Here is a 26,343-nt window from a genome sequence, read left to right on the forward strand (position 1 = left end):
TGGAGAAGGACTTGGGGGTGTTGGTCGATCAGAAAATGAACATGAGCCAGCTTCAGTGTGCGCTCGCAGCCCAGAAAGCCAAGCATATCCTGGGCTGCATCAAAAGGAGCGTGACCAGCAGGTTAAAGGAGGTGATCCTGCCCCTCTACTCTGCCCTTGTGAGACCTCACATGGAGTATTGTGTGCAGTTCTGGTGTCCTCAACATAAAAAGGACATGGAACTGTTGGAACAAGTCCAGAGGAAGGCCAGGAGGATGATCAGGGGACTGAAGCGCCTCCTGTATGAAGACAGGCTGAGAAAGTTGGGGCTGTTGAGCCTGAAGAAGAGAAGGCTGCATGGAGACCTCATAGCAACCTTCCAGTATCTGAAGGGGGCCTATAAGAATGCTGAGGAGGGACTCTTCATTAGGGACTGTAGGTATAGGACAAGGGGTAATGGGTTAAAACTTAAACAGGGGAAGTTTAGATTGGATATAAGGAGGAAATTCTTTCCTGTGAGGGTGGTGAGGCACTGGAATGGGTTGCCCAGGGAGGTTGTGAATGCTCCATCCCTGGCAGTGTTCAAGGCCAGGTTGGACGAGGCGTTGGGTGATATGGTTTAGTGTGAGGTGTCCCTGCCCACGGAAGGGGGGGTTGAACTAGATGATCTTAAGGTCCTTTCCAACCCTAACTATTCTGTGATTCTATGATTGTAGTGACAGGACAAGGGGGAATGTTTTAAGCTTAAACGGGAAGTTTAGTTGAGATGTGAGGAAGAAGTTCTTTACTGTGAAGGTGGTGAGGCACTGGAACATGATTTCCAAGGTTGTTTAGAATACTCTATCCCTGGCAGTGTTCAGGGCCAGGTTGGACAGAGCCTTAGGTGACGTGGTTTAGTGTGAGGTGTCCCTGCCCATGGCAGGGGGTTGGAACTAGATGATCTTAAGGTCCTTTCCAACACTAACTATTCTATGATTCTATGGTTAATTGTTGGTTGTTTTTTTTTTTTTTTAGTTAGCACACATCACCTTAATACTCAAGTAACTTCATGCTAATTTAGTTAGACAAGGAATCCTCTGTCAGTGTTAAAAAGCTTGTAACTTACTGCTGAAATCCTGTGGACGTCGCTGTCTACACTTAAACCGTTTCTTATAATGTATTTGTGGACTGTAATGCTACACTTTGCTGTGTGGTAAAAATCTTTGAGAATATGCTAAAAAATTAAATTTGCTATTAGTATGGACTAAAATTGATAGCCTTGCTTGATACAGTATTGCTGTACACAGCATTGCAATGTCTCATCTTTGTATTTCAGAGTTTTAGTCACCAGAAAGGTAATTATTTGAGAAGCTCTGTGGTCAGATTAGGTGCAATGCCCACAGTGGGAAGACTGGTGAATTCTGTTGTTACATTTTACAGCTAATGGTGGTCTAATAGAGATGCATTCAAGTAAGAGTTATGCCAAAAATGCAAATGGAACTTTAAAAGGGTCTGCTTAGGGATACTGGAAAATGCAGGTTCTTCTAGATAAGAATAGTAATGGGTTCCTGGGTGTGAGTTCAGTTAGATCAGCTCTATCAGAATAATGCATATCTAAAGAAAGCAGTCGACTGTAGGAAGCCCCATCAGTTAATAACTGGAATGGATGATAAGAGGGTTAAAATTTCTTCTATCAAAGCAGTTCATTAGCTGCGTGACTAACTTTGATAGGAAAGTGTCTGCTAGAGAAAGAACTTGGTAGCATTTAGTTACATATAATTTAGCTGTCTGATATCACTGACCCAATCTGATCAAATAAAAAAGAGAAAAAAAGAAGACATATCGAATACGGAATAAAGTTCTTAATAGAACCTCACAAATTCCTAAACCCCTAAATGAATATGCAATTAATCATATAGCTTGCATCCATATATAAACTAGCAGTAGGCCACAGAAATCTGTATGTATCTATAGGCAGATCTCTCTGTAATGCTGAGAGACCAATGAACTTTTTAACAAGTACTGATTGTTAGGGTCACATTTAATCTCATTCCCAAAGCATTCACATGTAATCCATAGATGTCTGTGCTCATTTAATTTTAGCTGGAATGGGAATGGTGCATAGTACGGTCACTCTGTAGACTTTTACTAAACATTGTTTAATGGCAAAGTTGAGGTCTACACGTGATATAGATGCCTGAAATGGCTCTTTATGTTCATGAGGATAGCTGTGCTCTGTACCACTGAGGACCATGAAATTTTGTTACTGAATTCAGTCACAGAAGTTCCAGACTTTAAGAATGCCACAAAGGTTACACTGCTTAGTCTCAGGCCATAGAACTGGATGGAGAATATATCTGGACGCTACGAGAGGGTGGAACTGTATCCTTCCTTATCACCATGTCCAAAGCTTGACTGCTTGTATTAGTCTGCACACGTAGTTATTATCTTTGAGAGAAGTCTGAATCATCATATATGTTTGTGTTTTGTTTTGTTCTCTTTTCTTTTTAATCTCAGCTTCCATATTGAATGTATAGATCTTAGAAGGAAAACAGAATTAAAGGGAGTTAAGTAAAAGTCATGCCAACTGCTGCAACATTATTAGTAACAGAGATTCTTTACTGACTTTGCTAAATTGATGATAAATTTCTGTAAGGGAGGGGATGCTTTGAAGTAACTTGATGGTCAAAATACAAACCGAACAAATGGGTGTTCTCCCTCTTGAGTATGTGGCCTATGTATCACATAGCTCTTATGACAAACCACATTAAAAACAAACAAACAAAAAAAACAACAAAAACCAGCCCAATGAGAAACCAAAATCAAATATTATAAAAGAGGATATAGATATTCAGAATGGACACAGCTCAATATAATCCAGAAGGTTAGAAAACAGTACAGCAACTTCAGATTTGGCCAGTGGATTATACCGAAATAGGCACTGCTTACTTTGAAATCTTAAGAGGTTTAATTTGATTAAAGTCCCATTATTTTTTTTAAAAGGACACAAATGTGAATTTTACTAGGTGGTTCTTCATATTAAAGGTTCTTAAAGATTTTTTTAACCTCCACTACTGAAATTAAAAAAAAAAGGATTGATCTGGTTTTACTCATTATGTAACCACATTAGGTTTAATCATTTAATTCTGCCCATTGAATTACAAGGAAGATGAATAAATGTCAAATAAGCAGTTATATTACAGAATTTGCTTCGCTTGAATATGTGAGAGGAATATAAGCACTTTACAACAGGTTTTTGATGTAAAATCACCTTGATTTCTTTGGTTTGATTACGTTTCTTTACTGTGAGAGGGTGAGGCAACTGGAATGGGCTCCTCAAGGAAGTTGTGGTTACCCCACCCCTGGCAGTGTTCAAGGCCAAGTTGGACAATGCCTTGAACAACCTGATCCAGTTGGAGGTATCCCTGCTCACAGCAGGGGGATGGAACTAGGTGATCTTAAGGTCCTTTCTAACCCAAACCATTCCATGATTCTGTGATCTTATGGTAGCTTTAGCATGTGTAGAATGGGTAAAGGTAGCAATTTCCAAGGGCTTACATGTCAGCTTTACAGAGGTATTTAAATGCCTAACATGTAGATAAGCACCAAAGATAATCTTTAAGAATCATGATAGAAGTATGCATCTCACTGATTTATTGACATTTCATTGACTTCATCTGACACCTAAATGCAGGATTGAAAATAATGGGAAATATGGCCATGAGAGAACTGTTATTATTGTCCCTGCAAAAGTGCTCCAACATAGAGTAGCTGGTTGAAGTTATAACCTCTCCCCCGGGTTGCTGTTGTTCATTGTGCAAATAACTGAAAATCTCCAGTTATCAATTCTTTTGTAGATATCTATCTATCTATCTATCTATCTATCTATCTATCTATCTATCTATCTATCTATCTATCTAATCTATCATATATCTCTCTATATATACTACTGTCAGTTAAATAGTAGTGAAAACAGTTTACTGCTTGTTTCTGGGTACAAATGGCACTTTAATGAACAAAGCAAAGTTTACAGAGATCAATACAAATGTTTCATTTTCAATCACAATGATATTCTTGTCAGAGATACAAGTTTCCTGTAACCACCTCTATTCAGGTACATTCATCTCACAGGTGGGAGTGGTTAAGAGGATCCAATAGTAAACTATTTTTTTCAATACCTAGACTTGAGAGGCCCAAGGTGTGGATAGGCTTCCCTAACATAGGATTTCTTCTGTCAAGGATATTTTACTTTCTGCTTTTCTTTGTCAGTTGATCTGCCAAAATCTGAATTTAGATTATTTAATTCAAAATATAATCTGAAACATTTATGTTGGGTTTAACAAGTATATTTGAATCCAATTGTCATAGAGTGGCTGTTGAGCTTGTTAATCTTTACTGTAGCAACCCCCATCAGAACTTTTACTTCTTTCTTGAACTATATGCCTTTTATTTGGGTTTGGCAGAGGGTTTATGTACAATTTAACATTTCTATTTATACAAGTTTCATCCAAAGGTCACAGTTCGTATGTATTGCAGGAAGTTCATAGGCAGAGCTTTTTTAAAAAATAGTTTTGGTCACTAGAGCAGTCTCACAAATGAAAAAAAAAAAAAAATCCCTCTGAAGATCACATTCATTGTCATGTTTTGCTCAAAATATACAATGATAAGTGCATTTGAAATCAAGCATGGTTTCCAGAAAAACATTGCAAAAAGAATGTTCCATGTAATGAACATCTGGTTTGTTTATCAATTTTTTTATTTAGCTTAAATCACTAGCTTTCTCACAAACTTTTTTTTTTTAATCAGAATAGAAGCTCAGAAAATGCGCAGATGACCTGTTTTGAAAATTGACCTGTAGCCTATGCAATGGTGATAAAAAAGCAAATCCAGCTGAGTCTTTTACTTTGTGTAGTGAAGCTGGATCATGGAAATGTTTAATCTATGTGCAAAAAAATATGTAGTGTTGATACTTGCTTACTTGATGTCTGATGTGAAAGATTTTGAGCACACTTACTGTAGCTTTTGCTCAGAGATTATTAGAAAAATGCATTTAATCACTGGTGCAGCTTTATACCTAAGATAGCCACCTGAGGTTGCATCTCATAGTGAAATGTGTCCTGCAACATCTTGAAGCTGGGAACTGTTCACTCTTCACATGCTAAGCAACCACCAGAAAATGCAGTCAGTTCGTAAGCATGATGCACAGCCTTGTAAATCTTGGTTGCACAGATTATCAGAGCAGGGGTTTAATGAAATACTTGGAAGTGATGTCTCTGGGTGGAAGTAGGGATACTAGTGAGTTGACAGGGAAATCTATAAACATGATCAACAAAATTATGAAATGTTGAAAGACAGGGAGGAAAGGTCTACCATCACAACAAAATTAATTCTCAGGGGAACCATATTAATATAAGCAATAACGTCTGTACTGTCAGTTAAGCAGAAATATCTGTGACCTGTACTTTTGGTATGTTTTGTACCAGCCAACATAGATGAATAAAATATAGAGAGATTTTCTATTCTGCTTGAATTCATTCTTGAAGTTGCCTTTCAATGTTTTAACAAGGCAGTAGGTGAAGATGGTGAATGGCATAGGTGCAGCGCCCTTTTAAATGTCTTGGCAAAAGCACAGTGTCAAACCGGAAGCAAACTGTACTGCACCGTATCAGATATATTAACACAAGATGAGCCAAAGCCATGTTACATGGAAGTAATGGAAGGAAGGTGTGTGCCAGTAATGAAGAAATTTTGCCAGTAGTCATTGCTAGGTACACCATTCATGGTGATCTCATCTGAGAGTACTTGATAAATAGAGCTGTTTTGGTATTCCTTAACAAGAGGCAATATCTGATGCAGTTTAGCAAGTGGTCTAATGAGTTCTGTGACTGCAGTCAGAGCAGAAAATAGTTTTCTGGGAAATATTTAGCATCAAGAACAAATGAAGTATTGTCTTTAAAATAGAACAAAAATGTAGTAAGAAGATTCTATGAACGAAAAGGATGCAAACAGATTTTTTTAAAACAAAAAGAAACCCACCACCACTTTACCAGTCACTTCCCCCAAGAACAAAAAACCTAAAGATATAAGGCATTGAAAGTATCGAGCTGGCTGCTTTATCATTGGAATCTGGAATTTGCTACTTCATTGAAGCAAGGACAAGTAACCTTCGTGGAAAGCCTGTGTCTAGTAATACAGAACTGCTTAGGCTGAAGGAGAAGGGTCAGCCTGACCCAGGTCATTGCTTAAAAAATGCTGAGGACAGAGCTTCCTTTCACTAAAAACGCTGTTGAAACAACATAATTGAATCCATGGTGCAAGTGGATATAAATGGGGATTGCTGGCACTGCTTTGGCCTTTAAGAAGTAATACATAATCCTGTAATTGAAAACTTTGTCCCAGAGCAATTCCCAAAGACAAAACAAGTCTGTGTGGTTTTTCAAACATTTTAACTATCCTGTCTCAGAATTCTCTTCTTGTAGGTCATTGTATGGCTGGGGTATCTTTCATCCACATTATACAGGAGGAACTCATCCCATCTTTTCTCAGAAGAAGCATTGACTGCATTCCTGGCTCCCTGATCAAAAAAAAATTGGCTGACTTTGTCTTTTCTCTGAGTAGGCCAACAGGTCAGTCAGGAAAGCAGATAAATTCTAGGTATTTGCATCTCTCAACAGTGTTGAAAGGAGGAGTGTTGAATATGTGAATTCCTACAAAATGAGAGTTAGCAGTTACTTTGATACAAAGAAAATGAGAGATCTTTTAAATTGCATACACAGTCAGAGTTGAAATACCTTGAAGTAGATGGCAAAGACTAAACCTTTATGTAACTGTCCCAGAGAACTGTTTTAAGCACATCTTTGCAAAGCTGTCTTTGCACATCATGCTTTAAACCAAGCTTCAGTCTCATGCTCTGAGGAACACTAATAGTGTGACAGACCTAACAGATCAAATGGTTGGGTCCACTTTTTAGTGAAGTATTAAGATGTGTCCCTTTATTATCCAATTTTTGTCTTCTTTTTAAGTAAGGACAAGTCTTTTTGGGTATTTGAGCCTGAAAGGTTGTTAGCCTGGGGCCTTAGGCAATAAATTGATGTTTCAGTGAAGGCAGTCAACCACCTGCACAAATTTAACCTTTTTAATTCTATTTATTGTCTGAAAATATAGCACCAGGTTAGATGTTTCCTGGAGAGCTGAGTTTGGTGTGAGGTATTCACTTTGTTACAGCTTCTTTGAGATCACTCTGAAGTAGTTCCCTGTGCTAAATGAATAGCTCTCTTATCATGACCTTTTAATCGCTTCATCATGAAGATGTCTTTTATTTGCTACAAGAGTCTACTTCATGTTACCCCTGTCAAAGGAACTGTAATATCATAAAATGGCCACAACAGAAACTAATACAGAAATATGGTACAATAAGAGAAAATTAGTGAAGGTCAGCCTAGTTGACTACAAGCAGCATCATGGCCTGCTAATGGGAAGTGCTGGAGTGGGTAGCTAGCTGTGAGCTCAATTGTTGGAAACTGCATATAGAGGTGATATTTTGCTTGGTTTTGTAACAAGGTAGTGGAACAGAAGGGAACAATATAAGCCAGCTAGCAGGACCAGCAGCACTAAAGAAATCACAGAAATAAGGGAGATGAATCGGGCATGATCAAAAAGGAAATTTAAAACTCAAGATTAAATTTAGCCATGATGGTACTTCGGGAACTCACCCCTATAGGCAAGATATACTTTACATGCTGTCTTGACACAGGTGTAGTTTATTGAATGTACTGGAGTTCACACACCGGTGCAGAACTGATGTAAGAAGGGGAGAAATCTAAATTGCAGCATTTATATCATTTGAAGAGTTTAAAGAGGTTATCTAGAGAATGGTTCAGAGGGATGGAGTCCTGGCCATTTTGACTGCCTGAGTCATAAAGGTTTGGTTGCAGTACAAAAGTGCTTAACCACAGATTTCAAAAGTATTTGAGAAACCCGTTCATAGCTCAACTTACAGGCAGATAAATACACAGTCAAGACAGACAGTCATTTTCTTATTTAAAAAAAAAAATAATATCCCACCACAAAGTAGCATACAAGAAGTCCGCTGGACAGTCTAGCACCCAGAAATGACATTAAAGATGTCTTGATATCACTGTGGGAGAATCCCAGAGAAGATGACCTACACATGAGAACCCACTACATTCTTGCTTTTCCATGTGGCATATCCACACTAAGCAATTAATGGTGATGGTAACCAAGGTAGAGAAAGGCAGGAAGTTTGTGTATTTGAGTGCTTTGATTGTATGTCAAATTCCTGAGAAAAAGAAGGCAGCTCTAAATGCCACTCTGTCCTGCATAAATTTCCTTCATCAGTCGCAAGAGCCACCATGCCCGCACAGTGCAGATCTGCTTACTGCTTTTCCTCCCTATTGCCTATTCTCTTTTTGACTCAATTCTCTTCACATTCAGCCCTGTAAGGGACTCTGTTCTGGTTCGCTATGAACTTGTTCTTTTTATTATTTCTCTTTTCTCCTATCCCAATATTTTTAGTCCTAACTTTTTGTCTTCCTTCTCCAATCTGGCATGCTTGCTTGTTTACCCATCTGCTTTCCCCAGCTTGGTTTATTTTCCATTTTCCCTTTGCATTTTTTTCAGATCCACAGCCATTTATCTCATTGCTTGTCCTTTCTCCAGCTCCACAGGGTCTTTTCATCTCCTCATGTCATTTGTAAGTAAAAAGAAAGGAGCATCCGGTATCTGCTTTCTTACTGCTTCCTGAGTAAGCCAGATTGCCTGGAGAAGAAAAGACATAATGAGACTTAGTTTTTACTTCAAAATCAGCCTATTGTATAGCTTGATTTTCTTTTGTATCATCATCATTTTTGGGGCATATTCAGTTCAATTTTGTGCTCAGAACCTGGACATTTCATTTTACATAGAATATGACTTTAGAAAATATACTTTCTCAACATCTTTTTTTATCCATTTCTTTACACACAATTTTTCACTTGAATCACCTTATGTACATTTTTGTAAATATCACCACATGTTGAAGTGTATCTCTTCAAAACAAGGTGTTATCTTTTCTCCATTAGCCTATTTTATCTTTAGCAATCCGTTTGAATAAACACAATATGTGAGGAACATATTACCTAGGAAAAGCTGAGAAGAAAACCAAGTCTTAGCTCGATTCTTTCTTCTACAGTATCCCAAAGAGCAAACTAAATTAAACTATCACTAAAAACTAAGGAGAATTGATGAAGCTCTGCCTTCAAGAATCTGTGATTTAAAATATATTTTGGTTTCAATTGACAGCTTTAATATGTGTGAATGTACTCAATCCAGGTTTCCCATAAAGGACGACTGTTGTGCCGGATTTGGGTTCTACTGGAAAGACCCTGTAAAGAGATCAGTCTGTTTAAATGATCAGGCAGTATTACTTAAATACATATTTTTCAAAGACAGATTTAGTATCCTCAGCTGCAGTGATGAGCAGCAAGAGCTCTCAGCAGCCTTGTATTTTCATGGCGATAAAGTTCTGGCTGTGTAAGAATTGGTATCTTCTATTTCCCCTTAATGCTAGTCCAGATCAAAGTACACATGAATGTTGTGAAGCTGCCTGCAAATCAGTTCAGGGAAAACCAAGTTTCTACTAATCCAGAAATAATCATCAAGTCTAAATTTAAATCATACTGAATATGAATGTGATCATACACTTAAGAATTATATGCATGTGCATGTGTATCAATATAAAAAATGTACGTTAGGCTTGAGGCTTGAGATTTACCAGTTTTGCTGTCATGTAGCAATGATTTCAGTGAAATCATACCTGGTTTTTAATGCTGAAAGTGAATAAGCCAGAAAAAAAAAAAAATAAGTTTTTGTTGTAAGTCATCTCATACAAGACTCAAGAAACATATTTTACGTGATAGTATAACTAATAGAATTTCAAGTGACAGTGATATATGAGGCTTTCAAAAGTAGCAATGCAGAACATTCTTTTTTGAATAATTCACTCATCTGAAGTTGTTTCATATTCAAAAATGATTGAGTTGTGTATCCAAATATAGGGTGGTCTATCTCAGCTGTTGATGTAGAAAAAAAAGAAATTTTAGTGGTTATTCTGAACAGTGGTTTGTATCACATTACTGTTTGCTAGATGAACTGAGTTTAACCGACTGTGAATTAACAGTCTGCAGTGGATGTCTTTTTCTTGAGATAATTAATCTTATTGAGAAATTATATGTGGAACAGTTGAAGCTTTAGCAGATTTTCTAGAGGTGCTTTTGTGTTTAGGCTTCCATGACAGCTTTTTCTCTTATAGATAAATTACATGTCTAGAAATATCTTGCCTTTATATTTATTTTGATCTGGCAGCATATCGTTGTTACAGCTGGCAATATTTCATACCTCAAAGTATTAATGCTAACCGTAAATTATTATCAATGATATGCAGTGGTTCTTATCAGTCATGACAAGTAATTGATGTTGATTGAAACAAATAAATATGATGCTTTGCAAAGTTATAACCTTGTCATTTAACTTCAGTGCTCAAATGCATCCAGCTGTCTTAGATTAACTCTTTGCAATTAGATACAGAGCTTTCAGAAATGAGATATTCTACCTATGAAGGCCAAATATTGGAAAAAAAATTATAGAGAGATTTAGACATCAATATTGGCAAAGTTTGCCTCTAGTTTTTTGGTTCCACAATTGGGTAGAAGCACTAGGATTCAAAGATGTGTGGGAATTTGTCATCTCATTATTATAGACACTTTGGTTGGTCATTTCTCTGAGTTTACTCTGAAATCCACTGAAGAACACATTGGGAATCTCTGTGCATGATATTATTTAAAATGAGAAGTCCCGTAAGCTTTGTTTCAGATGTAGGAGGTCAGACAGTACTTTATTCAAGCACAATGATCATAGCAGTCCTTCCTAGCTGTAGGAACTATGAATTAATGTATCATTAGCTTCAGTTTAAATTTAAGGTAAGCTGAAAAGTTTTACTGGATTGTGGTGCAAATCTGCAATTCATGAAGGAGTTAAATTCTGTGCTTCTCTCTAATCCATATATGATCCATATTAAAGTAGTCATTAAGTCATGTTAAATTCTTTTTGAATCTGGGACCAGGAAAATAACAGCCAAACACTACACCTCCCAAGAACAAAAAGTACAACATTACTAGAGCATGGTGTGAACCATTTTTGGTGTATACCTCTAAGTGAGTTGAACTTTGGTACCAATACACAGTCTGAGGTTTCACTGTATTTGTTGCCATGGCATGAAACCAACAGAAATCCAATCTTTAACCAATATTATTTTCATAAATATGCAGAGTCAGTCCATATTGTGTGTGTTTTATTCAAACTCTTCATTTGTAGTGTTAGTGTTATATAGTAGGTTTATATGTCTGTGGCTCAGAATTTAATTCTGCAGAGGTCTTTCTTTAATGTTAAAACACTGAAGCAGCAAATTACCTGAAACCCAAACATGGCTGAGCCATATTTAGTTGCTTAATGCCCTTCAGAAGCAGTTCCTGTGCTGGAGAACACAGAGTCTAGACAGGCAAGTGGGGAACATTTGAAGTGAATGATAATAGAGTTTTAAAGAAAGATGGATTTAACCTGATGCTATTGATAGCATTGACATTAATAATTTATTTAGCACATAAATTGCAAAATAGATGGAAGTTTCATCCAGCAGCTGTAGTCATGCTACAGCCTTTGGCAGTAGTCATGCTCCTGCTAATTTTATCTTATTAACTCCGTCACAGGTTTTACTAACAATGGTGTCACAAATCTCACGATCTAAAGGGAAGAAAAGAATATATAATTTTTATTGTTTTGTGAAAGTTCTGGGTTAGCACATCAGATACTGATCTTCTTTGCACTGCAGCCCTAGCAGTCACATGTAAATCTCATGAAAAGGAAATAAGGAATAGAATGTTATGTGAATGTTGATCCTCATTTTTTGGAGAGCAAGAAGTTGCTGCTTGGAATTCTGATGGCATAAGGGAAAGACTAACACGCTCCCTCTGTAACTCATTTGCTTTCAACAGACTAGCACAAATGACAAAACTTGGGCACAAATAATTTGGTGTTCTCCAAATGTGTAGCAGAATAGAGAGTTTGTATACGACATTAATAACCCGCTCAAAGTCTTTTCCCATTTTCATTACTGAAAATTAGAATTTGTATAATTTTGTATAAATTGTATAGGCTGTGATTTTGTATAGAGAGTGAACTTGAATGTATAGTAGCTCGACATAGTAAGAATATGTAATAAAGTTATTTATTTTAGCTGCCTCATTTCATGCTAGCTAAAAATTAAGTAACAGAAGTCAGATCTCTGCCATACAGCAGAACGTTATAGAGCCATCCAGCCTCCTTTTAGCCTTGATTTTTAAGTTGTTACATTCTGTGTAGATACTAATTTCTGTTCGAAAATGCTGTGGCTGGATCAACGCAGTGCTTGAGGAGCTGTGCCGAAGCCCTGTGTGTGAGCAATGTGGGCTCATGCACAACTAGCTCAGTATTGCACTACATTGCACTCCAGTTAACTGGGGTTTGATCACATGGAGTTAGATGGATTGTGTGCATCTGTGGGATAGACTTACCCAAAGTCAGCAACACAATCTCATCTTGTCTCCTGATCACTTGCTTTCGATGTGACTATGTTGCAAGCATAGTGCATTAATTTCCGTAATCCTTCAAAAAGTCTCAGTAACCATTCTGTGCATCTGTATTTCATTCTGTATCCTCATGTGAGAGTACTTTCTTGCATGAATGGTTGGTTACCTTTTAACTTGGCCTTGTAATCGCTTTACTATGGCAAAGTCTTTTGCTTTGGTTTTGAACATAAGCAGATTTTTCAGAAATTCTTAATTCTGCTTAATTCAATTGTAGAAAAGAGGATGAAGGCTAAATTCTACTCATGTTGCTGTTCTTCAGACTGAGTACAAAAGCCAGTAGCTTCTGTGTCTGGCACTCACCAAGCAAGTTTAAAAACAGGCTGAATCATTTCACTAATGTATTATGAAAGATATTAAAAGTGAGAAGGGCCACAAGTGAATGAAAAAGTGAGTGTCCTTGGCAAGATGTCTTCCTGTTTATTTCTGCTATTCAGTGTAACCTCTCCCTTGATTTCTTTGTTTACATGCGTTTTGTGATATAAAGTGTAACACAGGTTATTAAATAGGAAGGATCAATTTAGTTTTAGGTAGGCCTTTTTTTCAGTTGGGCTCAGGAATGTTTGCGTCTCAGGAAAACTGCTGTTACAGATGTGATGGCCTGAAGAGAAAAGTGAGACAATATATGTGGGAAGAGGTAATATATTTTATTAGACCACTTGATGTAGCTGGAAAAAAAATAGAAAAGCTTTCAAGCACACAAAACATTTTCCATGTCAGGTTCTCTAAACTTTCAACTGCATAATAACTGACTCATGCCTATGAAGCAATAAAAGTAGCTTCTTTCCCTTTTTATAAATAATACTGTCTGACAATCATCCATTTTTGGACAAGCATCCAGTATTGCAGCAGTTAAAACTTTCCACAGTTAAGTTTGATTATCATAGAATCATATAATGGTTTCGGTCGGAAAAGACCCTATGATAATCTTGTTCCAGCCACCCCTTGCTTTATCTTCTGTGTCACTTGCTTTAATTCTAATTAAATCCTTTAATTTGTAGAAGAAGAATATAATATTTTTTTCATTCAGACTAGTAGTCTCTTAAAATACTAGATTTTGTTTTCCATGTGATCAGAAGTGTAAACGCATAAAAAATCTGATATCTCACCGATGAAGTGTAGCAATCTGTATGGTCGTGAACTTTATCTGAGAAACTGCCTCTCTTTCCAAGTCAGTGTATGTGTTTTCAGATGAGTGTGATAGGCATGATGGCATAGACTGCAATTTTAGTTATTTTATAATAGAGGAATGGTAGGATACGGAAGAGGAAAATGGATGACCCAGGGAACTACAGACCAGTCAGTCTCACTTCTGTGCCTGGCAAAAACTTGGAGCAGATTCTCCTGGAAGGCATGCTAAGGCACAGGAAAAACAACAAGGTGCTTGGTAACAGCCAGCATGGCTTCACTAAGGAGAAATCCTGCCTGACCAATTAGGTAGCCTTCTGTGATGGGGCTACAGAACTGATGGACAGGGGTAGAGCAGCTGATGTCATCTACCTGTACCTGTGCAAAGTGTTTGACACTGTCCTGCATGACATCCTTGTCTCTAGATTGGAGAGACATCAATTTGATGGATGGACCACTGGTAGGTAAAGAACTGGCTGGATGGCCGCATGCAATGTGTTGTGGTCAATGGCTCAATATACATCTGGAAATCAGTAACAAGTGGTGTCCCTGAGGGACTGGTGTTGGGACCGGTCTTGTTCAACATCTTTGTCGCTGACATGGACAGTGAGATTGAATGCACCCCCAGCAAGTCTGCCAGTGACACCAAGCTGTGTGGTTCGGTTCATACGCTGGAGGGAAGGAATGCCATCCAGAGGGACCTTGACACACTTGTGAGGTGGGCTGATGCCAACCTCATGAAGTTTAACCATGCCAAGTGCAAGGTCCTACACCTGGGTGGGAGCAATCCCAGGCACAGCTACAGGTTGGGCAGAGAAGAGATTCAGAGCAGCCCTGAGGAGAAGGACTTGGGGGTGTTGGTTGATGAGAAAATGAACATGAGCCAGCTTCAGTGTGCGCTCGCAGCCCAGAAAGCCAACCGTATCCTGGGCTGCATCAAAATGAGCTTGACCAGCAGGTCGAAGGAGGTGATCCTGCCCCTCTACTCTGCTCTCGTGAGACCTCACTTGGAGTATTGTGTGCAGTTCTGGTGTCCTCAACATAAAAAGGACATGGAACTGTTGGAACAAGTCCAGAGGAAGGCCAGGAGGATGATCAGGGGACTGAAGCACCTCCCATATGAAGACAGGCTGAAAAAGTTGAGGCTGTTCAGCCTGGAGAAGGCTGCATGGAGACCTCATAGCTGCCTTCTGGTATCTGAAGGGGGCCTATAAGAATGCTGAGGAGGGACACTTCATTAGGGACTGTAGGTATAGGACAAGGGGTAATGGGTTAAAACTTAAACAGGGGAAGTTTAGATTGGATATAAAAAGGAAATTCTTTCCTGTGAGGGTGGTGAGGCACTGGAATGGGTTGCCCAGGGAGGTTGTGAATGCTCCATCCCTGGCAGTGTTCAAGGCCGGATTGGGTGACATGGTTTAGTGTGAGGTGTCCCTGCCCATGGCAGGGGGGTTGGAGCTAGATGATCTTAAGGTCCTTTCCAACCCTAACTATTCTATGATTCTATGGTACTCTGCTGCTTTTTTTTTATTATTATTATTAATGGGAAGGGCATATATTTTAAATAGTCTCTGTTATTTGCTAGGTACAATACAAATAAATAGATATCTGCCTTAGGGATAGTGCATGTGAGATATATACCCCATTTTGCTGATAAACTTTGGAATAACTGAAAATATTACTGTAAATGCTAAAATTTTCAGTGTGTTTCATATACTATCACTTTTTATCGTTCTTGCTCAGACTGAGGTTTGTTATGCCCTGTGAGAAGTCTTTATTGAACCTGAAAGTAGAATTTACAGAGTTACAGCAGCACTGAGAACTGCAAAGATGAGTTCAGAGTATTTGTGTCAGCATGGTTAAAAATGAAAATATAGGACAGTAAGTTCACTACTTTCCAAAAAGCTTTGCCAGCCAGGAGGCATCTTTATTGCTCTGAGTAAGTAACACGTAAAAGAATATAATTAGTTAATAATATAGGGATTTGATAAAGGATGCCTGAGTATTTTGTGATTGCATCTCTATGAGGTTCTAATGCCATCATATCCCCTCTGTTTCCCTGGAGCTGAGGGCCTTCATCCTGTAAAAAAAAAAAGCAACTGCTATTGAGGTTTTCTTGGCTGCTTTTTAGCACAAACATTATTCTGCTGAGAGATGATTTCCAAATTGCCCAGGACAGACGAATATTTCCTGGAGTATATTACAGAATTAGTGGAGTGTATTTGGCTAAATATATAGGGCACATTGCTTTTCTGAATTTTGCTGGCCTGTGCATCAAGTTCCATGATAGTATGTCATTTTAAGAAACCTTAGAAAGACGAAGACATTTCTTGAAAGGTAGAAAATAAAGAACACATAAAACCCAAAACACTATGTCATCAAAAAATTGAGGTCATGATTGATAAGTGTGGAGTTTTTTTATTGTTTACTGTTAGCTGAATAATAGATTGTTATTTCAGTAAGTTTTGACTGGAACAATTTGTCTTGAAAAACTTCTTTCACCTTTTCCTTTAGATTCTTAGGTTTTTTTTCATATACAAATGCAGCTAAATTTTACAGTATTGGGCAGCATCAGATGAAAGCTAGTCTTCAGTTTATAAGTTGATAAAAGCCTGAATTCAGAAGAAATATGTTTCAAAACATTTCAGAATAGTAGTGATACCACTTTGGATTTGAATGGCAAAGACAGTGATTGTAATGTTGGTCTCCTCTGGTGTGAAGCTCTTTCAAACGCATTAATACTTGTAACACAAAGATACTAATGCTTCTACATAAATATTTCAATAGCAAATTTACTGCAAAGCAAGAAGAGAGTTTCCATGTAAAATATGAGTTATTCTTTTTGTTATAGCATATTTTGTATTAAAATCACAAATATTATTTTAGCATTTCTTGTTGAAATATATTCTTTTTTATATATATATTTATTTTCTAAATAGTTATCAGTTCTCTACATGTTATCTGTAATATCCTTTTTTCCTTTTCCTCGAAGGGTGAGACTCATTCCTCTTTGCTGTAACTGGCTATATGAGACTGGCCTTTTAACAGGTCTGGCAGATGCCCTTCTGGATAACCTCTGGCAGTGTACACCCTATGCAGGAACCACCATCATTTAACTATGTTCGTTTGCTTTGCTATCTCTTGCCTCTCTAGCAACATAAAACTTATAAAAGAAAGGAGGAGCTTTGAAGCCAGTGGTTTTTCTCGTTGTCTTACCAGCAGTACTTGAGTAACTCTGTCTTGATACACTCTCAATCACATTATTTACCAAGTTATTTTTTTTCCCAGAAACCCCATGGATCTTTAAACACTGTGGTGTGTAAGCAAGTAGTCTACTTCTGCTGTGTATATGATTAGATGTGTATGTATATATTGTATAGAGACATGATAGTAGATATGTTTATGGCAGTTATTTAGGGAAAACAGATCAAATTACTTGGAATGTTTTTTCTTGGTGTGTTTGTACCTCCTACAGCAATCCTAATACTATTATAATTTGTTTCTATTTCTGTCACAGTATTTTTCGGACCTTAAATGGCCAAGCATTTTATTATAACCTGTAACATAAAAAGCCCTTAAGTTTGGTGCATTCTTATTAATACATCTGTGATTCTTCTCATTGAAGCAATACTTGATGTTAGTTATCATAGATGTTGGAAGTGATTCTTGTCTTAAGGGAAATTTCAAAAAAGGAACATTCAACAGTTTCACAAAGTACAGTTACTAATCTTACAGATATTTGTAGGCTTCTTGCCGCATCACCCAGCAAGGATTTAGGACATGCTAAATACTTCGTGTGTGTTGGCCAGAAACTGATAATGGAAACAGAGTCAGTGGAAGGATGTTTTTGATGGTTCTGTTACTGAATGATGTCCGGATATAATAATAACCTCTGAAACCCTTCTTATATGTGATAGCAGCAAATTCCGATGGCTGTGTTCATGTGTGATTCTCGTTTGTCTCTTCTCTTTGGAAGAGATAATGAAATATTCCTGGTGCAGATAACATAAACTGAAATGTTCTGAACACATATACCTATATCAGGGTTTAAGCTTTACAGCTGTATCTGTTTTCCATCTAACTGGAACTCGCCTGACAGTGCCTAGATGTATGTCCTTCATGTGCCAGGCAGAGTTACTGTAACTAGATAGACATGAAGCTACAGCAACTCTAGTGTGTCACCCTGTGTTTCTTTCTGTCAGTAGTTTACATTTTAAAAAAGCTTCTGTTAGTTCAGTCATAATTAATTACCAATATTTTTTATATTCCAAGACCACATATTAATTTAAATTCATAATAAAACTAATTAATATTATGGAATTATGCTATTTTCATAATGTGAGATTTAGTGATAAAGAAACAAGCTAGGTTAAAACCAATCATCCAAGCCTGGAAGACAGCAAAATGTCTGTTACTCACTACCTGTATATAGACTAACATTTGACTGTAGAGAAAATGTGTAATAGTTTGATTTTATTTCAGCTTTTCAGTGTGGTGATGCATCACATTATACATTGTACCATGCTGTTCCCCACCATGGATCTTCTGGGTCTGCATACGTCAGGCCTTGATATTTTGCACTTAAATGGCAATTCTGTTGAGTTCAGTTGACTTCAACAAAATTTTCAACAAATAAAGATGGCAGCATAAGACTGCATTAGATTTACTTTTCTTTCCCATCCATGAATCATGGGGTTTCTGAGACCAGAAATCATTTGTGACTCCTGATGAATCAGGCTTACTGACAAATAAGGTTTTTTCTTTTACCAGAACTGTTGCATATGAAAAAATCTCAGGTAAATTAAAAAAAAAAACTAAACCAACAACTTTCCCTGAATTTCAAAGAAAGTCAGTCAAAATCACACTGAAAGATGATTAAGGAAAACTACAACCAGCAGAGCCCAGGGAAGCACTCAGTTTGTTCTGTTCTGTGAGCCATAGCCCAGAAGGGCGTTCAGGCTATGCGTAGCATGCAGTCAGAAAAATACCATATGACCTTGTATCTGTCTGCATTTCAAGTAAAATAACTGTGATGCCTGTACAATCATTTTGACCATAACTTGATGAAGAAAGACAGGGAAAAGTGGTTTATTTTGACCATAACTTGATGAAGAAAGACAGGGAAAAGTGATTTATTTTCCTAATGTACATTATTGGAGTTTTCTTTTGGCTTTGCTCTGCTTTTTAAAATCCTTTTCTTAAACAGGAGCACAGATTTTTCTGACAGGAGCATTTTCTGTGCAGTTGTTGTACAGTTTAAGTATCTGATTAACTTCATAGATGAGTATGTGTGTCTCATACAACATTCAAACCCTGGTTCAAGTCTATTGGTTATAATTCAGTAAAATCTTTCAGTAGTAACGATACTGGTGATCACAGGGATTGAAAGACTGGCTATTGTAGTGGTAGTCTGTATTTAATCCAGTATTTGTTTTTTGTAATTCTTACGCTTTCTTTTTTTGTCACAGGTTTTTCATTATTCTTATACAGCTTCATATGTGATTTATAACATACACACCAGGTAGGTCATGTTGTTTTTTCAATATGATGTCATTCTCGGTGGTTCTATACGTAAGATGATGCCAGTATGTTCAAGTAAAAATGTGTACATTTTTTCAAGGGAAGTTTGGGAGTTAAACCCTCCAGAAGTAGAGGATTCAATTTTGCAGTATGCAGCCTGGGGCATCCAAGGACAGCAACTGGTAAGGACAGACATTAAAAATGCTTTGGCTTAATAATGTATTTGTTCCCGACAGATTGAAGTAATAAATAAAAAGCCTTAAAATAAGTCTTGTTATATATTTCTGCATGATGCTAGTATGATCCTGTTACACCCTTTTGGGGATCTATTTATTTATTTTTATTAAAAATATGTAATCATGCTTTTCCAGTTTAATCCCAATAAGCAAATTGTATAATTGTTAAAGGAATAACATCATCTAAATATACACTTAAGTAATTTTCATAATAACCATCTTGATGACTACTACTATGAGAGAAGGAAAGTTGAAAGTGAAGGATTTTTTCAAACTCAAGATCGGTGAAAACTGTGGGTAAAAGAAAAAGCTTGACATCCAAAAGTGGATGTGATGGATTCAATGAAAAGCGGTGTTTTTATTTCAGTATGAAAATCGTTGCCGAGGCCAGTTGTGTTACATTCAACTCATAGTAATAAAACCAGAAATGCTATGCTTCATATATTGTTTTGTACCAAAAGTTTTGCCATTTGTTATGAGCATAAATCATCCATAAATCATCCAAGTATCATGACCAGTCTCAGTATGAGAATAAAAAAATTGTGGGTTTTGAACAACAGTGCTTTTAAACTGACCTGGCTCGGTAGTTAAAGGCAAGACACTTTAGAAAAGCTTCAGCTATCTGAATAAGGCAGGTAATCCTTGTTACATTTTTCTAATAAGCTTATTAATGCTCACAGGCATGATCCAGAAGCCTCTTTGCACATCTGACTTGTTCATGCAGAGAACATGTTTAGAGATCATATCCCGTTGTTTATATCATTCGTCAAGATGGTGCGAATGTAAAAATGTTTCTGGTTAGAAGGTACTGCATTAAGCAAGTGAAGGCAGGAGGGAAAAAGTAACTGGAACATGCTTGTGTTTTAATAATTATATTGTTTATTAATAATGAGAGTGTGATGACAGGATTGATGGCAACAAATACAGGTTATTTACCAGGCATTATTATGGAAGCTGGCAACCTATGTAGGCTGTAGCAGAAAGGTGATGCATTTGCAAAATTGAACAGAATTTAAAAATAATTTAAATAAAATTTCAGTTCAAAGGATTTCTGTGCTCTGATTCTTATTAGTAATCTCAAGTACAACTACAATTACATGCAAGTGTATTTTTTGTTTTCCTGAGATATATCTTAAGAACAGTGACAGACTTACCAATCATAACCTTCAGAAAAATAATAAATCAGAATAATGCTCTCTTTCAGTCTTGCCTAGATTATCATTCTGGAACTATGTATAAATACCTTCAGATATGGGCACAGGTGGACTCCTATTAAGTCTCAGAACTTGAAAAAAGTAGGTAGTTGTCTTAGTTACAACCTGACTCGTCCAAAACTTTTGCATAATTAATGCTTCAGTGAAGATAACATTACTCATCTTTGTTAATGTTCCTAGTAAAGTTAATGCCATGCTTTAAAAATATCTGCTCTACTATTTTATGGTGCCATATGGTCTGCAGAATTAGGAAATAATAACTTTGATTAAAACACAAAATCTTCTGTACACTCTAAATGATACCAAGTATTGCCATATAGATACACACCTGCAATGACAGTATACTGAAGGTCACTTCCATAAGAATTGCCAATAAGAAGGATGTCCTTATGAAGCTGTTTATGTGGTAAAAGGAGGTGACAGTAGTGCCTTGCCACACTACCTCCCACTTCACCAGCAAGCCAAAACTGTAGGAGCATGAATGAGTAAAAGCTGTTGTGAATAATGGTTGTTGCCACTGTCCAAAGGAACAGCTGCCTCTAGCAGAAACAAGACAGTAGAGATCATTCCAGCAGAATAGGTTCAGGAGAGAAAAGATGTCTTTTCCATGAAAAAAGGACATAGTAATTACTTACTATAAGCAAAAAAAGCAGTGGAACAATTGCTCCACCCAAGGCGATCATAGTCTATTCATTGCAATTTAAAATTAAGCGGAGAACAAATTGTATACAAAGTTTTCATCTAGAAAGACCCATGACACATATCCTGTGACCGTCACATTAAAAAATTATATGTAGATCTCTAAAATGAGGAGCAATAACACCCTTCCAGGTGCAGTGGAGAGGATAATAGCAATACTATAGCCATGACTGGTTAGCAAAAATTGCACATGTAAACTGCAAGGCACAGGTATGTCTGGCTGAGCCAAAGACCCTAACCTTACACTGCAACTGTTTGGAAGTCCCTGGGTTAAATCCAAGTGATAGGGGATAACACATGCACTTGCATCAACTATTTTCAATAAATGAGGTATAGGGTAAAATGTTTCCAATCCTTAGTTCTGCAGAAGACCTAGTAACAATGTAGCCTGCACAGGAATCTTAATTTGAGTTCTTCAAATGAAGGATAATTGTCAAGGTTTCCAAATAGATAATATAAGAAGATGAAAAGAAAAAAAAAAACACAGAAATAAAGTGTTTGAGCAGGAAAATATGTATCAAGCTGGGAACTTCTTATTGCACAGAGGGAATATGGCTGCAGTGAAATCAAGCATACAGTAATTCTTTACATCCTTGTGAAAATCATGCATCAGTATAAGTTATCTATGAATAATTTCTAGGGCTGTTTACTGGGACAGAAAGCTACATGTGGCTAGTGAACAACAACAGAATTAGGTTTATATCAGACACCACGTGACTGGGCCATAATACCATTGTTTTGAAGCTGCCATACTGGTTGCAAGTTATTTCAGTTTCTTGCTATTTACCTAGAGGATTTTGTAAAGATTAAGCGAAAAGCTCAGAGAAACATCTGCTGTTTGAGTCATGGCATTTTGGTGGTGGAATAGAAAATGTTTGCCACTGGGGGAAGAAACTTTTATCTAATGAATTAATGTATTTTAAGGTCACAAAATTTTTATGTTTGAGAACTGTTTTCAAGGTCACACTTTTTTAAATTGCTGTCTTTTAACTGTGCTAGGACTCTCTCAGATCTAAAATACCATTTCTGTGTGACTTGGTATGTTAGGGAACTGTTTATGTATTTGCTAAATATTTCTCATATTTGATTTACATTTTAAAAGAGATTGTTAATTTTTTTACCTCACTTCTATAGAATCCATTACCACAGCATTAAATTTTTCTGGGGAAAACAAACCAGCAAAGCTAATTGCTTTTACTATATTTTTTCTGGCTCCAGTTTACTTGATTAGAGACCTCATTGCATGTTTCAGAGTTATCACATACCTTGTAGGAAGGCTTTACTGAGGAGGAGAATGCCTTGTAGGGTTTCAAAGGACCTCTGGTGTTGAAATGCCTTGGCCTTATCTTCTCCACTAGTAGCAAAGGTTTTCGTGATTTTGTGCTGTACCTAGCTTGTATCTGATAGGACAGATCCCCTTTTCTGTTTGGATCTATCTATGGAGATGTATCACTGTAGAAGCCTGAATATGAAAACTGACCTCTGGTGTATGCAGAGTTTTCTATGAAAGCTGTAGTGTTGCTTCCCAGTGGTTCTTGTGATACAGGTAGTTCTTCTGATTAGTTATTGGATGGATTACTTCAGGTAGCTCCCAGTGAAGTGTGATTAGAAGTTGTTCAGTTTGACACAGATATTTCTTAAAAGTTTTACATAAAGTTTCTTATGCCTGGGTGGTAAAATGTTTATTTTGTGTGAAATACTTTTATTTTCACTTTATTCTGTGAACATATATCCATGTAAGTCACTTTAACTTCGTGGTTTTATGTTATTTGTTGCATTGAGCTTGTTTTTATTTTGATATATTAAGTGCTTTGGAAGGGAACTTGAGTCATATATTTGGAGGATCAGCATGAATAATGATCCATTGACGTACGTATGAATGTCTATGCATAAGTAAATGCATATTTTCACAAAACAGAAATCAAGAAAATAGTAAAAAAAAAAAGATAATTTTACATAAGTTTGATGACTCTCCTTGTCAAAATTTGGTGCCATCAAGAAACATAACATTATCAAATGGTAATGCTGAAGATGAGCTTTTACTATGCTTTAATGTCATTCAGGTCATCATTGTGTAGAATTACCTCTTATCCTGTATACACAAGGAACAGTTTGTTGTGTGTAGCTGAATTGTGGATTCAGGATGCTCTCAAAAAAGTTTAGAAAATATTTTAAATATTAGAAAACAAGAAATTGCCCTCTTGTTCCACAAAATGAAACATAAAAAGCCACAGATAGTGGCTTTACAAAAGCCCTGAAGCTTTTTCAAAAAGAATGGGGGGAAGGGGAGGGAATCCAGTGAAAAGGACCTCACTTTGTATTAAAATTACCTAAAAGTAGGCATACAAACAGAAACCCCAGAAAAAAAGCAGAGAGATACCTGCTATAATTGTTATTAATGAATGTGCCAGGTAACGACTTCCTACCCCTCTGCTAAATGATAGTTACCTTTATCCTGGTTGTCTTGTTTTGAGGTTAATTTTGCCTTCGCCTCAACATCAACAACTATTGCCCCACAGAAATGCATAAATCAATCAGACTATTAAATTGGGTTTTTTTTTCTCTAAGGCTTTCAAATACTGTTTTGAATAATAGAAATACTGCAGCAGAAGAGTTCTTTGATGTTATTTGCCAAGTACCCAGATAAGTGCTAGACTTAATAAATGAGAAATTAGTAGGACAGTGCTCGACACATACCTTGCTCAACAGATGCTTTAACAGCCATTAGCTGCTGAAAGCTTCTGTCAAGGTTCAAAGTACAACTACTATAAAAAATTAGTAACTTATCTTTCTATAAAATATCTTCCATGTGTTTTCTTTTTTGCATAATTAATGATGTGGCCACTTGGCACCCTCTCCTGGCAAAACCACTTCCATTTCCAAATGAAGAAAAAAGGGATCTTCTCAGGGTTCATGAGCCAAGTCAAAGCTTAATTAATGCTAATGAAGTAAGTCCTAAATAAATATATTTAATCTGCTGGTTTTATTTTGAAAGTGTTTTGCTCTTTTCAATCACTGAGTAACTTAAAATCACATATGGAAATGTCAAGGCTTCATTTAAGCTTTCCTTCTAATCATGATGCTAATGTGGCAAATGGCAGAAAACAGAGGAAATTGCTTGAATTTATTCTGAAAACCAGAAATAAACAAGAACATTTTAATGTGACGTTAATCTCAGGTATGATTTCATATTTTAAATGTATGAGGGGTTCCTTACAGATTCTGTAATTCAGAGCATATTTGGAGATCCTTTGACTTCATAAGGATGTTTCTGTGAAGAAAGGGAAAACTTTATGGTTAAGCATAGCCCACCTAGTTAAGTCTTTCAGGGCTTGAACCACAATTCGAGCAAATGCTGAAGTCATGTCTTTCTGAAGAAAATTAGAAATGAAGAAGGCTACTAAAGCTTTTTTGGTTTTCACTTCCAAAATTTTTATTACATTTCTAGATTCCAGCTGGGAAACTGTGTCAGAGGCTAAGAATTTGAATGAAAAAGTGAAAAAAAAAAAAGTCTTTACAATGCAGACTTTTGACCAGCAACTAAAGTTAGATTATGGATTGTTTTGCAAGACTGGGCATTCTGGTTTTGGGGTTTTTTTTCTTGTTTTTTTTTTTTTGTGTGTGTGTTAGGTGAAATGTGTTGGATGGTCAATCCAGTTATAAATTCTGTCAAAGCCTAGCATCTTGCATTCTTTCAAAGGCTTTCTGCTGCTTTATTTTTGAGACAAGAACTGCTTTTAGTCAGGGTCATGGTGAGCATGTGCAATATAATATTTTTCTTCGCATAAGAATTAGAGTTACCTAAAAGTCTTAGATAAAACTGTACTCCTCCTAAGCTGCTACTACACTGTGGATTTTCTCTTAGATGTCTCAAACTAGAGTTGTAAATTGTACACATTTTTTGCATTTCCAAGTAATTGAATTCAAACTATTCTTCAAAGAAAAAAAATATAGCCAAAAGAGAATATAGCCAGAAAATATAGGTGATTTTGGAAAACAGAGAAAAATAGATTTTACATATCAAGGTTGAATATATTCAATAACAGTTTTGTAAGCCCTAAAGAGCAGAAACCTATGTACGTAGAAGCAAGGCTAAGTTGAGTGCAGAAGAATCGCAGAATCATAGAATAGTTAGGGTTGGAAAGGACCTTAAGATCATCTAGTTACAACCCACCTACCATGAGCAGGAACATCACACACTAAACCACGTCACCCAAAGAGAAGTTGCTTCATCATTTTGCTTAGTGAAATGCAATGAATGTTTCCTGGTATCAAATGTAACTTAAAAGTATTAACTATTGAGGATTAGCTATTAGTAGCCCTTTGTGAAAAGAGGTACTTGGCTGTACCTAAAAGATATGAAGGAATAATGAGAAAATCATATGTTTTATAGTGGCATTATTTCTCTACTGCTGTTTTTCATGTGGAACAATAAAAGGCCCTGCAGCTTTATAGTGAATAATTTGAGAGGGCAGATAAAAGATGTTTCCTTTCCTATTTTCCTGATTCTTATTCTATTATCACTGCTGTAGCGTGCAGCTACTGTTTGAATCAGTATGCCAGCTGTGCACAGAGGTAGTGTGTTTTTCTATCCAGTCTCATATCAATAACTATTTTGTAAGCAAATATATTGAAAATTTGATATATCATTGTTCTAGAGACCACTGTTTTTTCTCATAGATATTGGTGTGTGTATATATATATCCACACACAGTCTCATGAAGACACATGCAAGCAATCATAGACACATTTGATAGGAGCAATCAGCAGGACTTTTCTGTGCAGCAGCATGCAGAGAAAGATGAAAATAGCAACACATGCCTTAGACTGTCATGTTGTTCAGCATGTGTATGTGTAACAAAGCATACCTGAATACTCACACTTCTGTCTGTTAGCTAATATTAAGTGCAA

At 36.7% G+C, this 26,343-nt stretch overlaps 1 protein-coding gene across 2 annotated transcripts in view; it reads left to right on the forward strand.

Annotated features, from left to right (window-relative positions):
- Nucleotides 1–26,343, forward strand: part of DPP10 (dipeptidyl peptidase like 10) — a 568,807-nt gene that overhangs the window by 474,006 nt on the left and 68,458 nt on the right. For both annotated transcript variants that reach the window (XM_062605998.1, XM_062605992.1), the window contains exons 6-7: nucleotides 19,232–19,284; nucleotides 19,384–19,465. In XM_062605998.1, coding sequence (XP_062461982.1) covers nucleotides 19,232–19,284; nucleotides 19,384–19,465 — 135 coding nt within the window. The remainder of the gene's footprint in view (nucleotides 1–19,231; nucleotides 19,285–19,383; nucleotides 19,466–26,343) is intronic.

Source organism: Pezoporus occidentalis, unplaced genomic scaffold (assembly GCF_034315485.1).
Source record: "Pezoporus occidentalis ecotype Australia unplaced genomic scaffold, CSIRO_AGI_Poc_V1 ctg12, whole genome shotgun sequence".
NCBI lineage: Eukaryota > Metazoa > Chordata > Aves > Psittaciformes > Psittacidae > Pezoporus > Pezoporus occidentalis.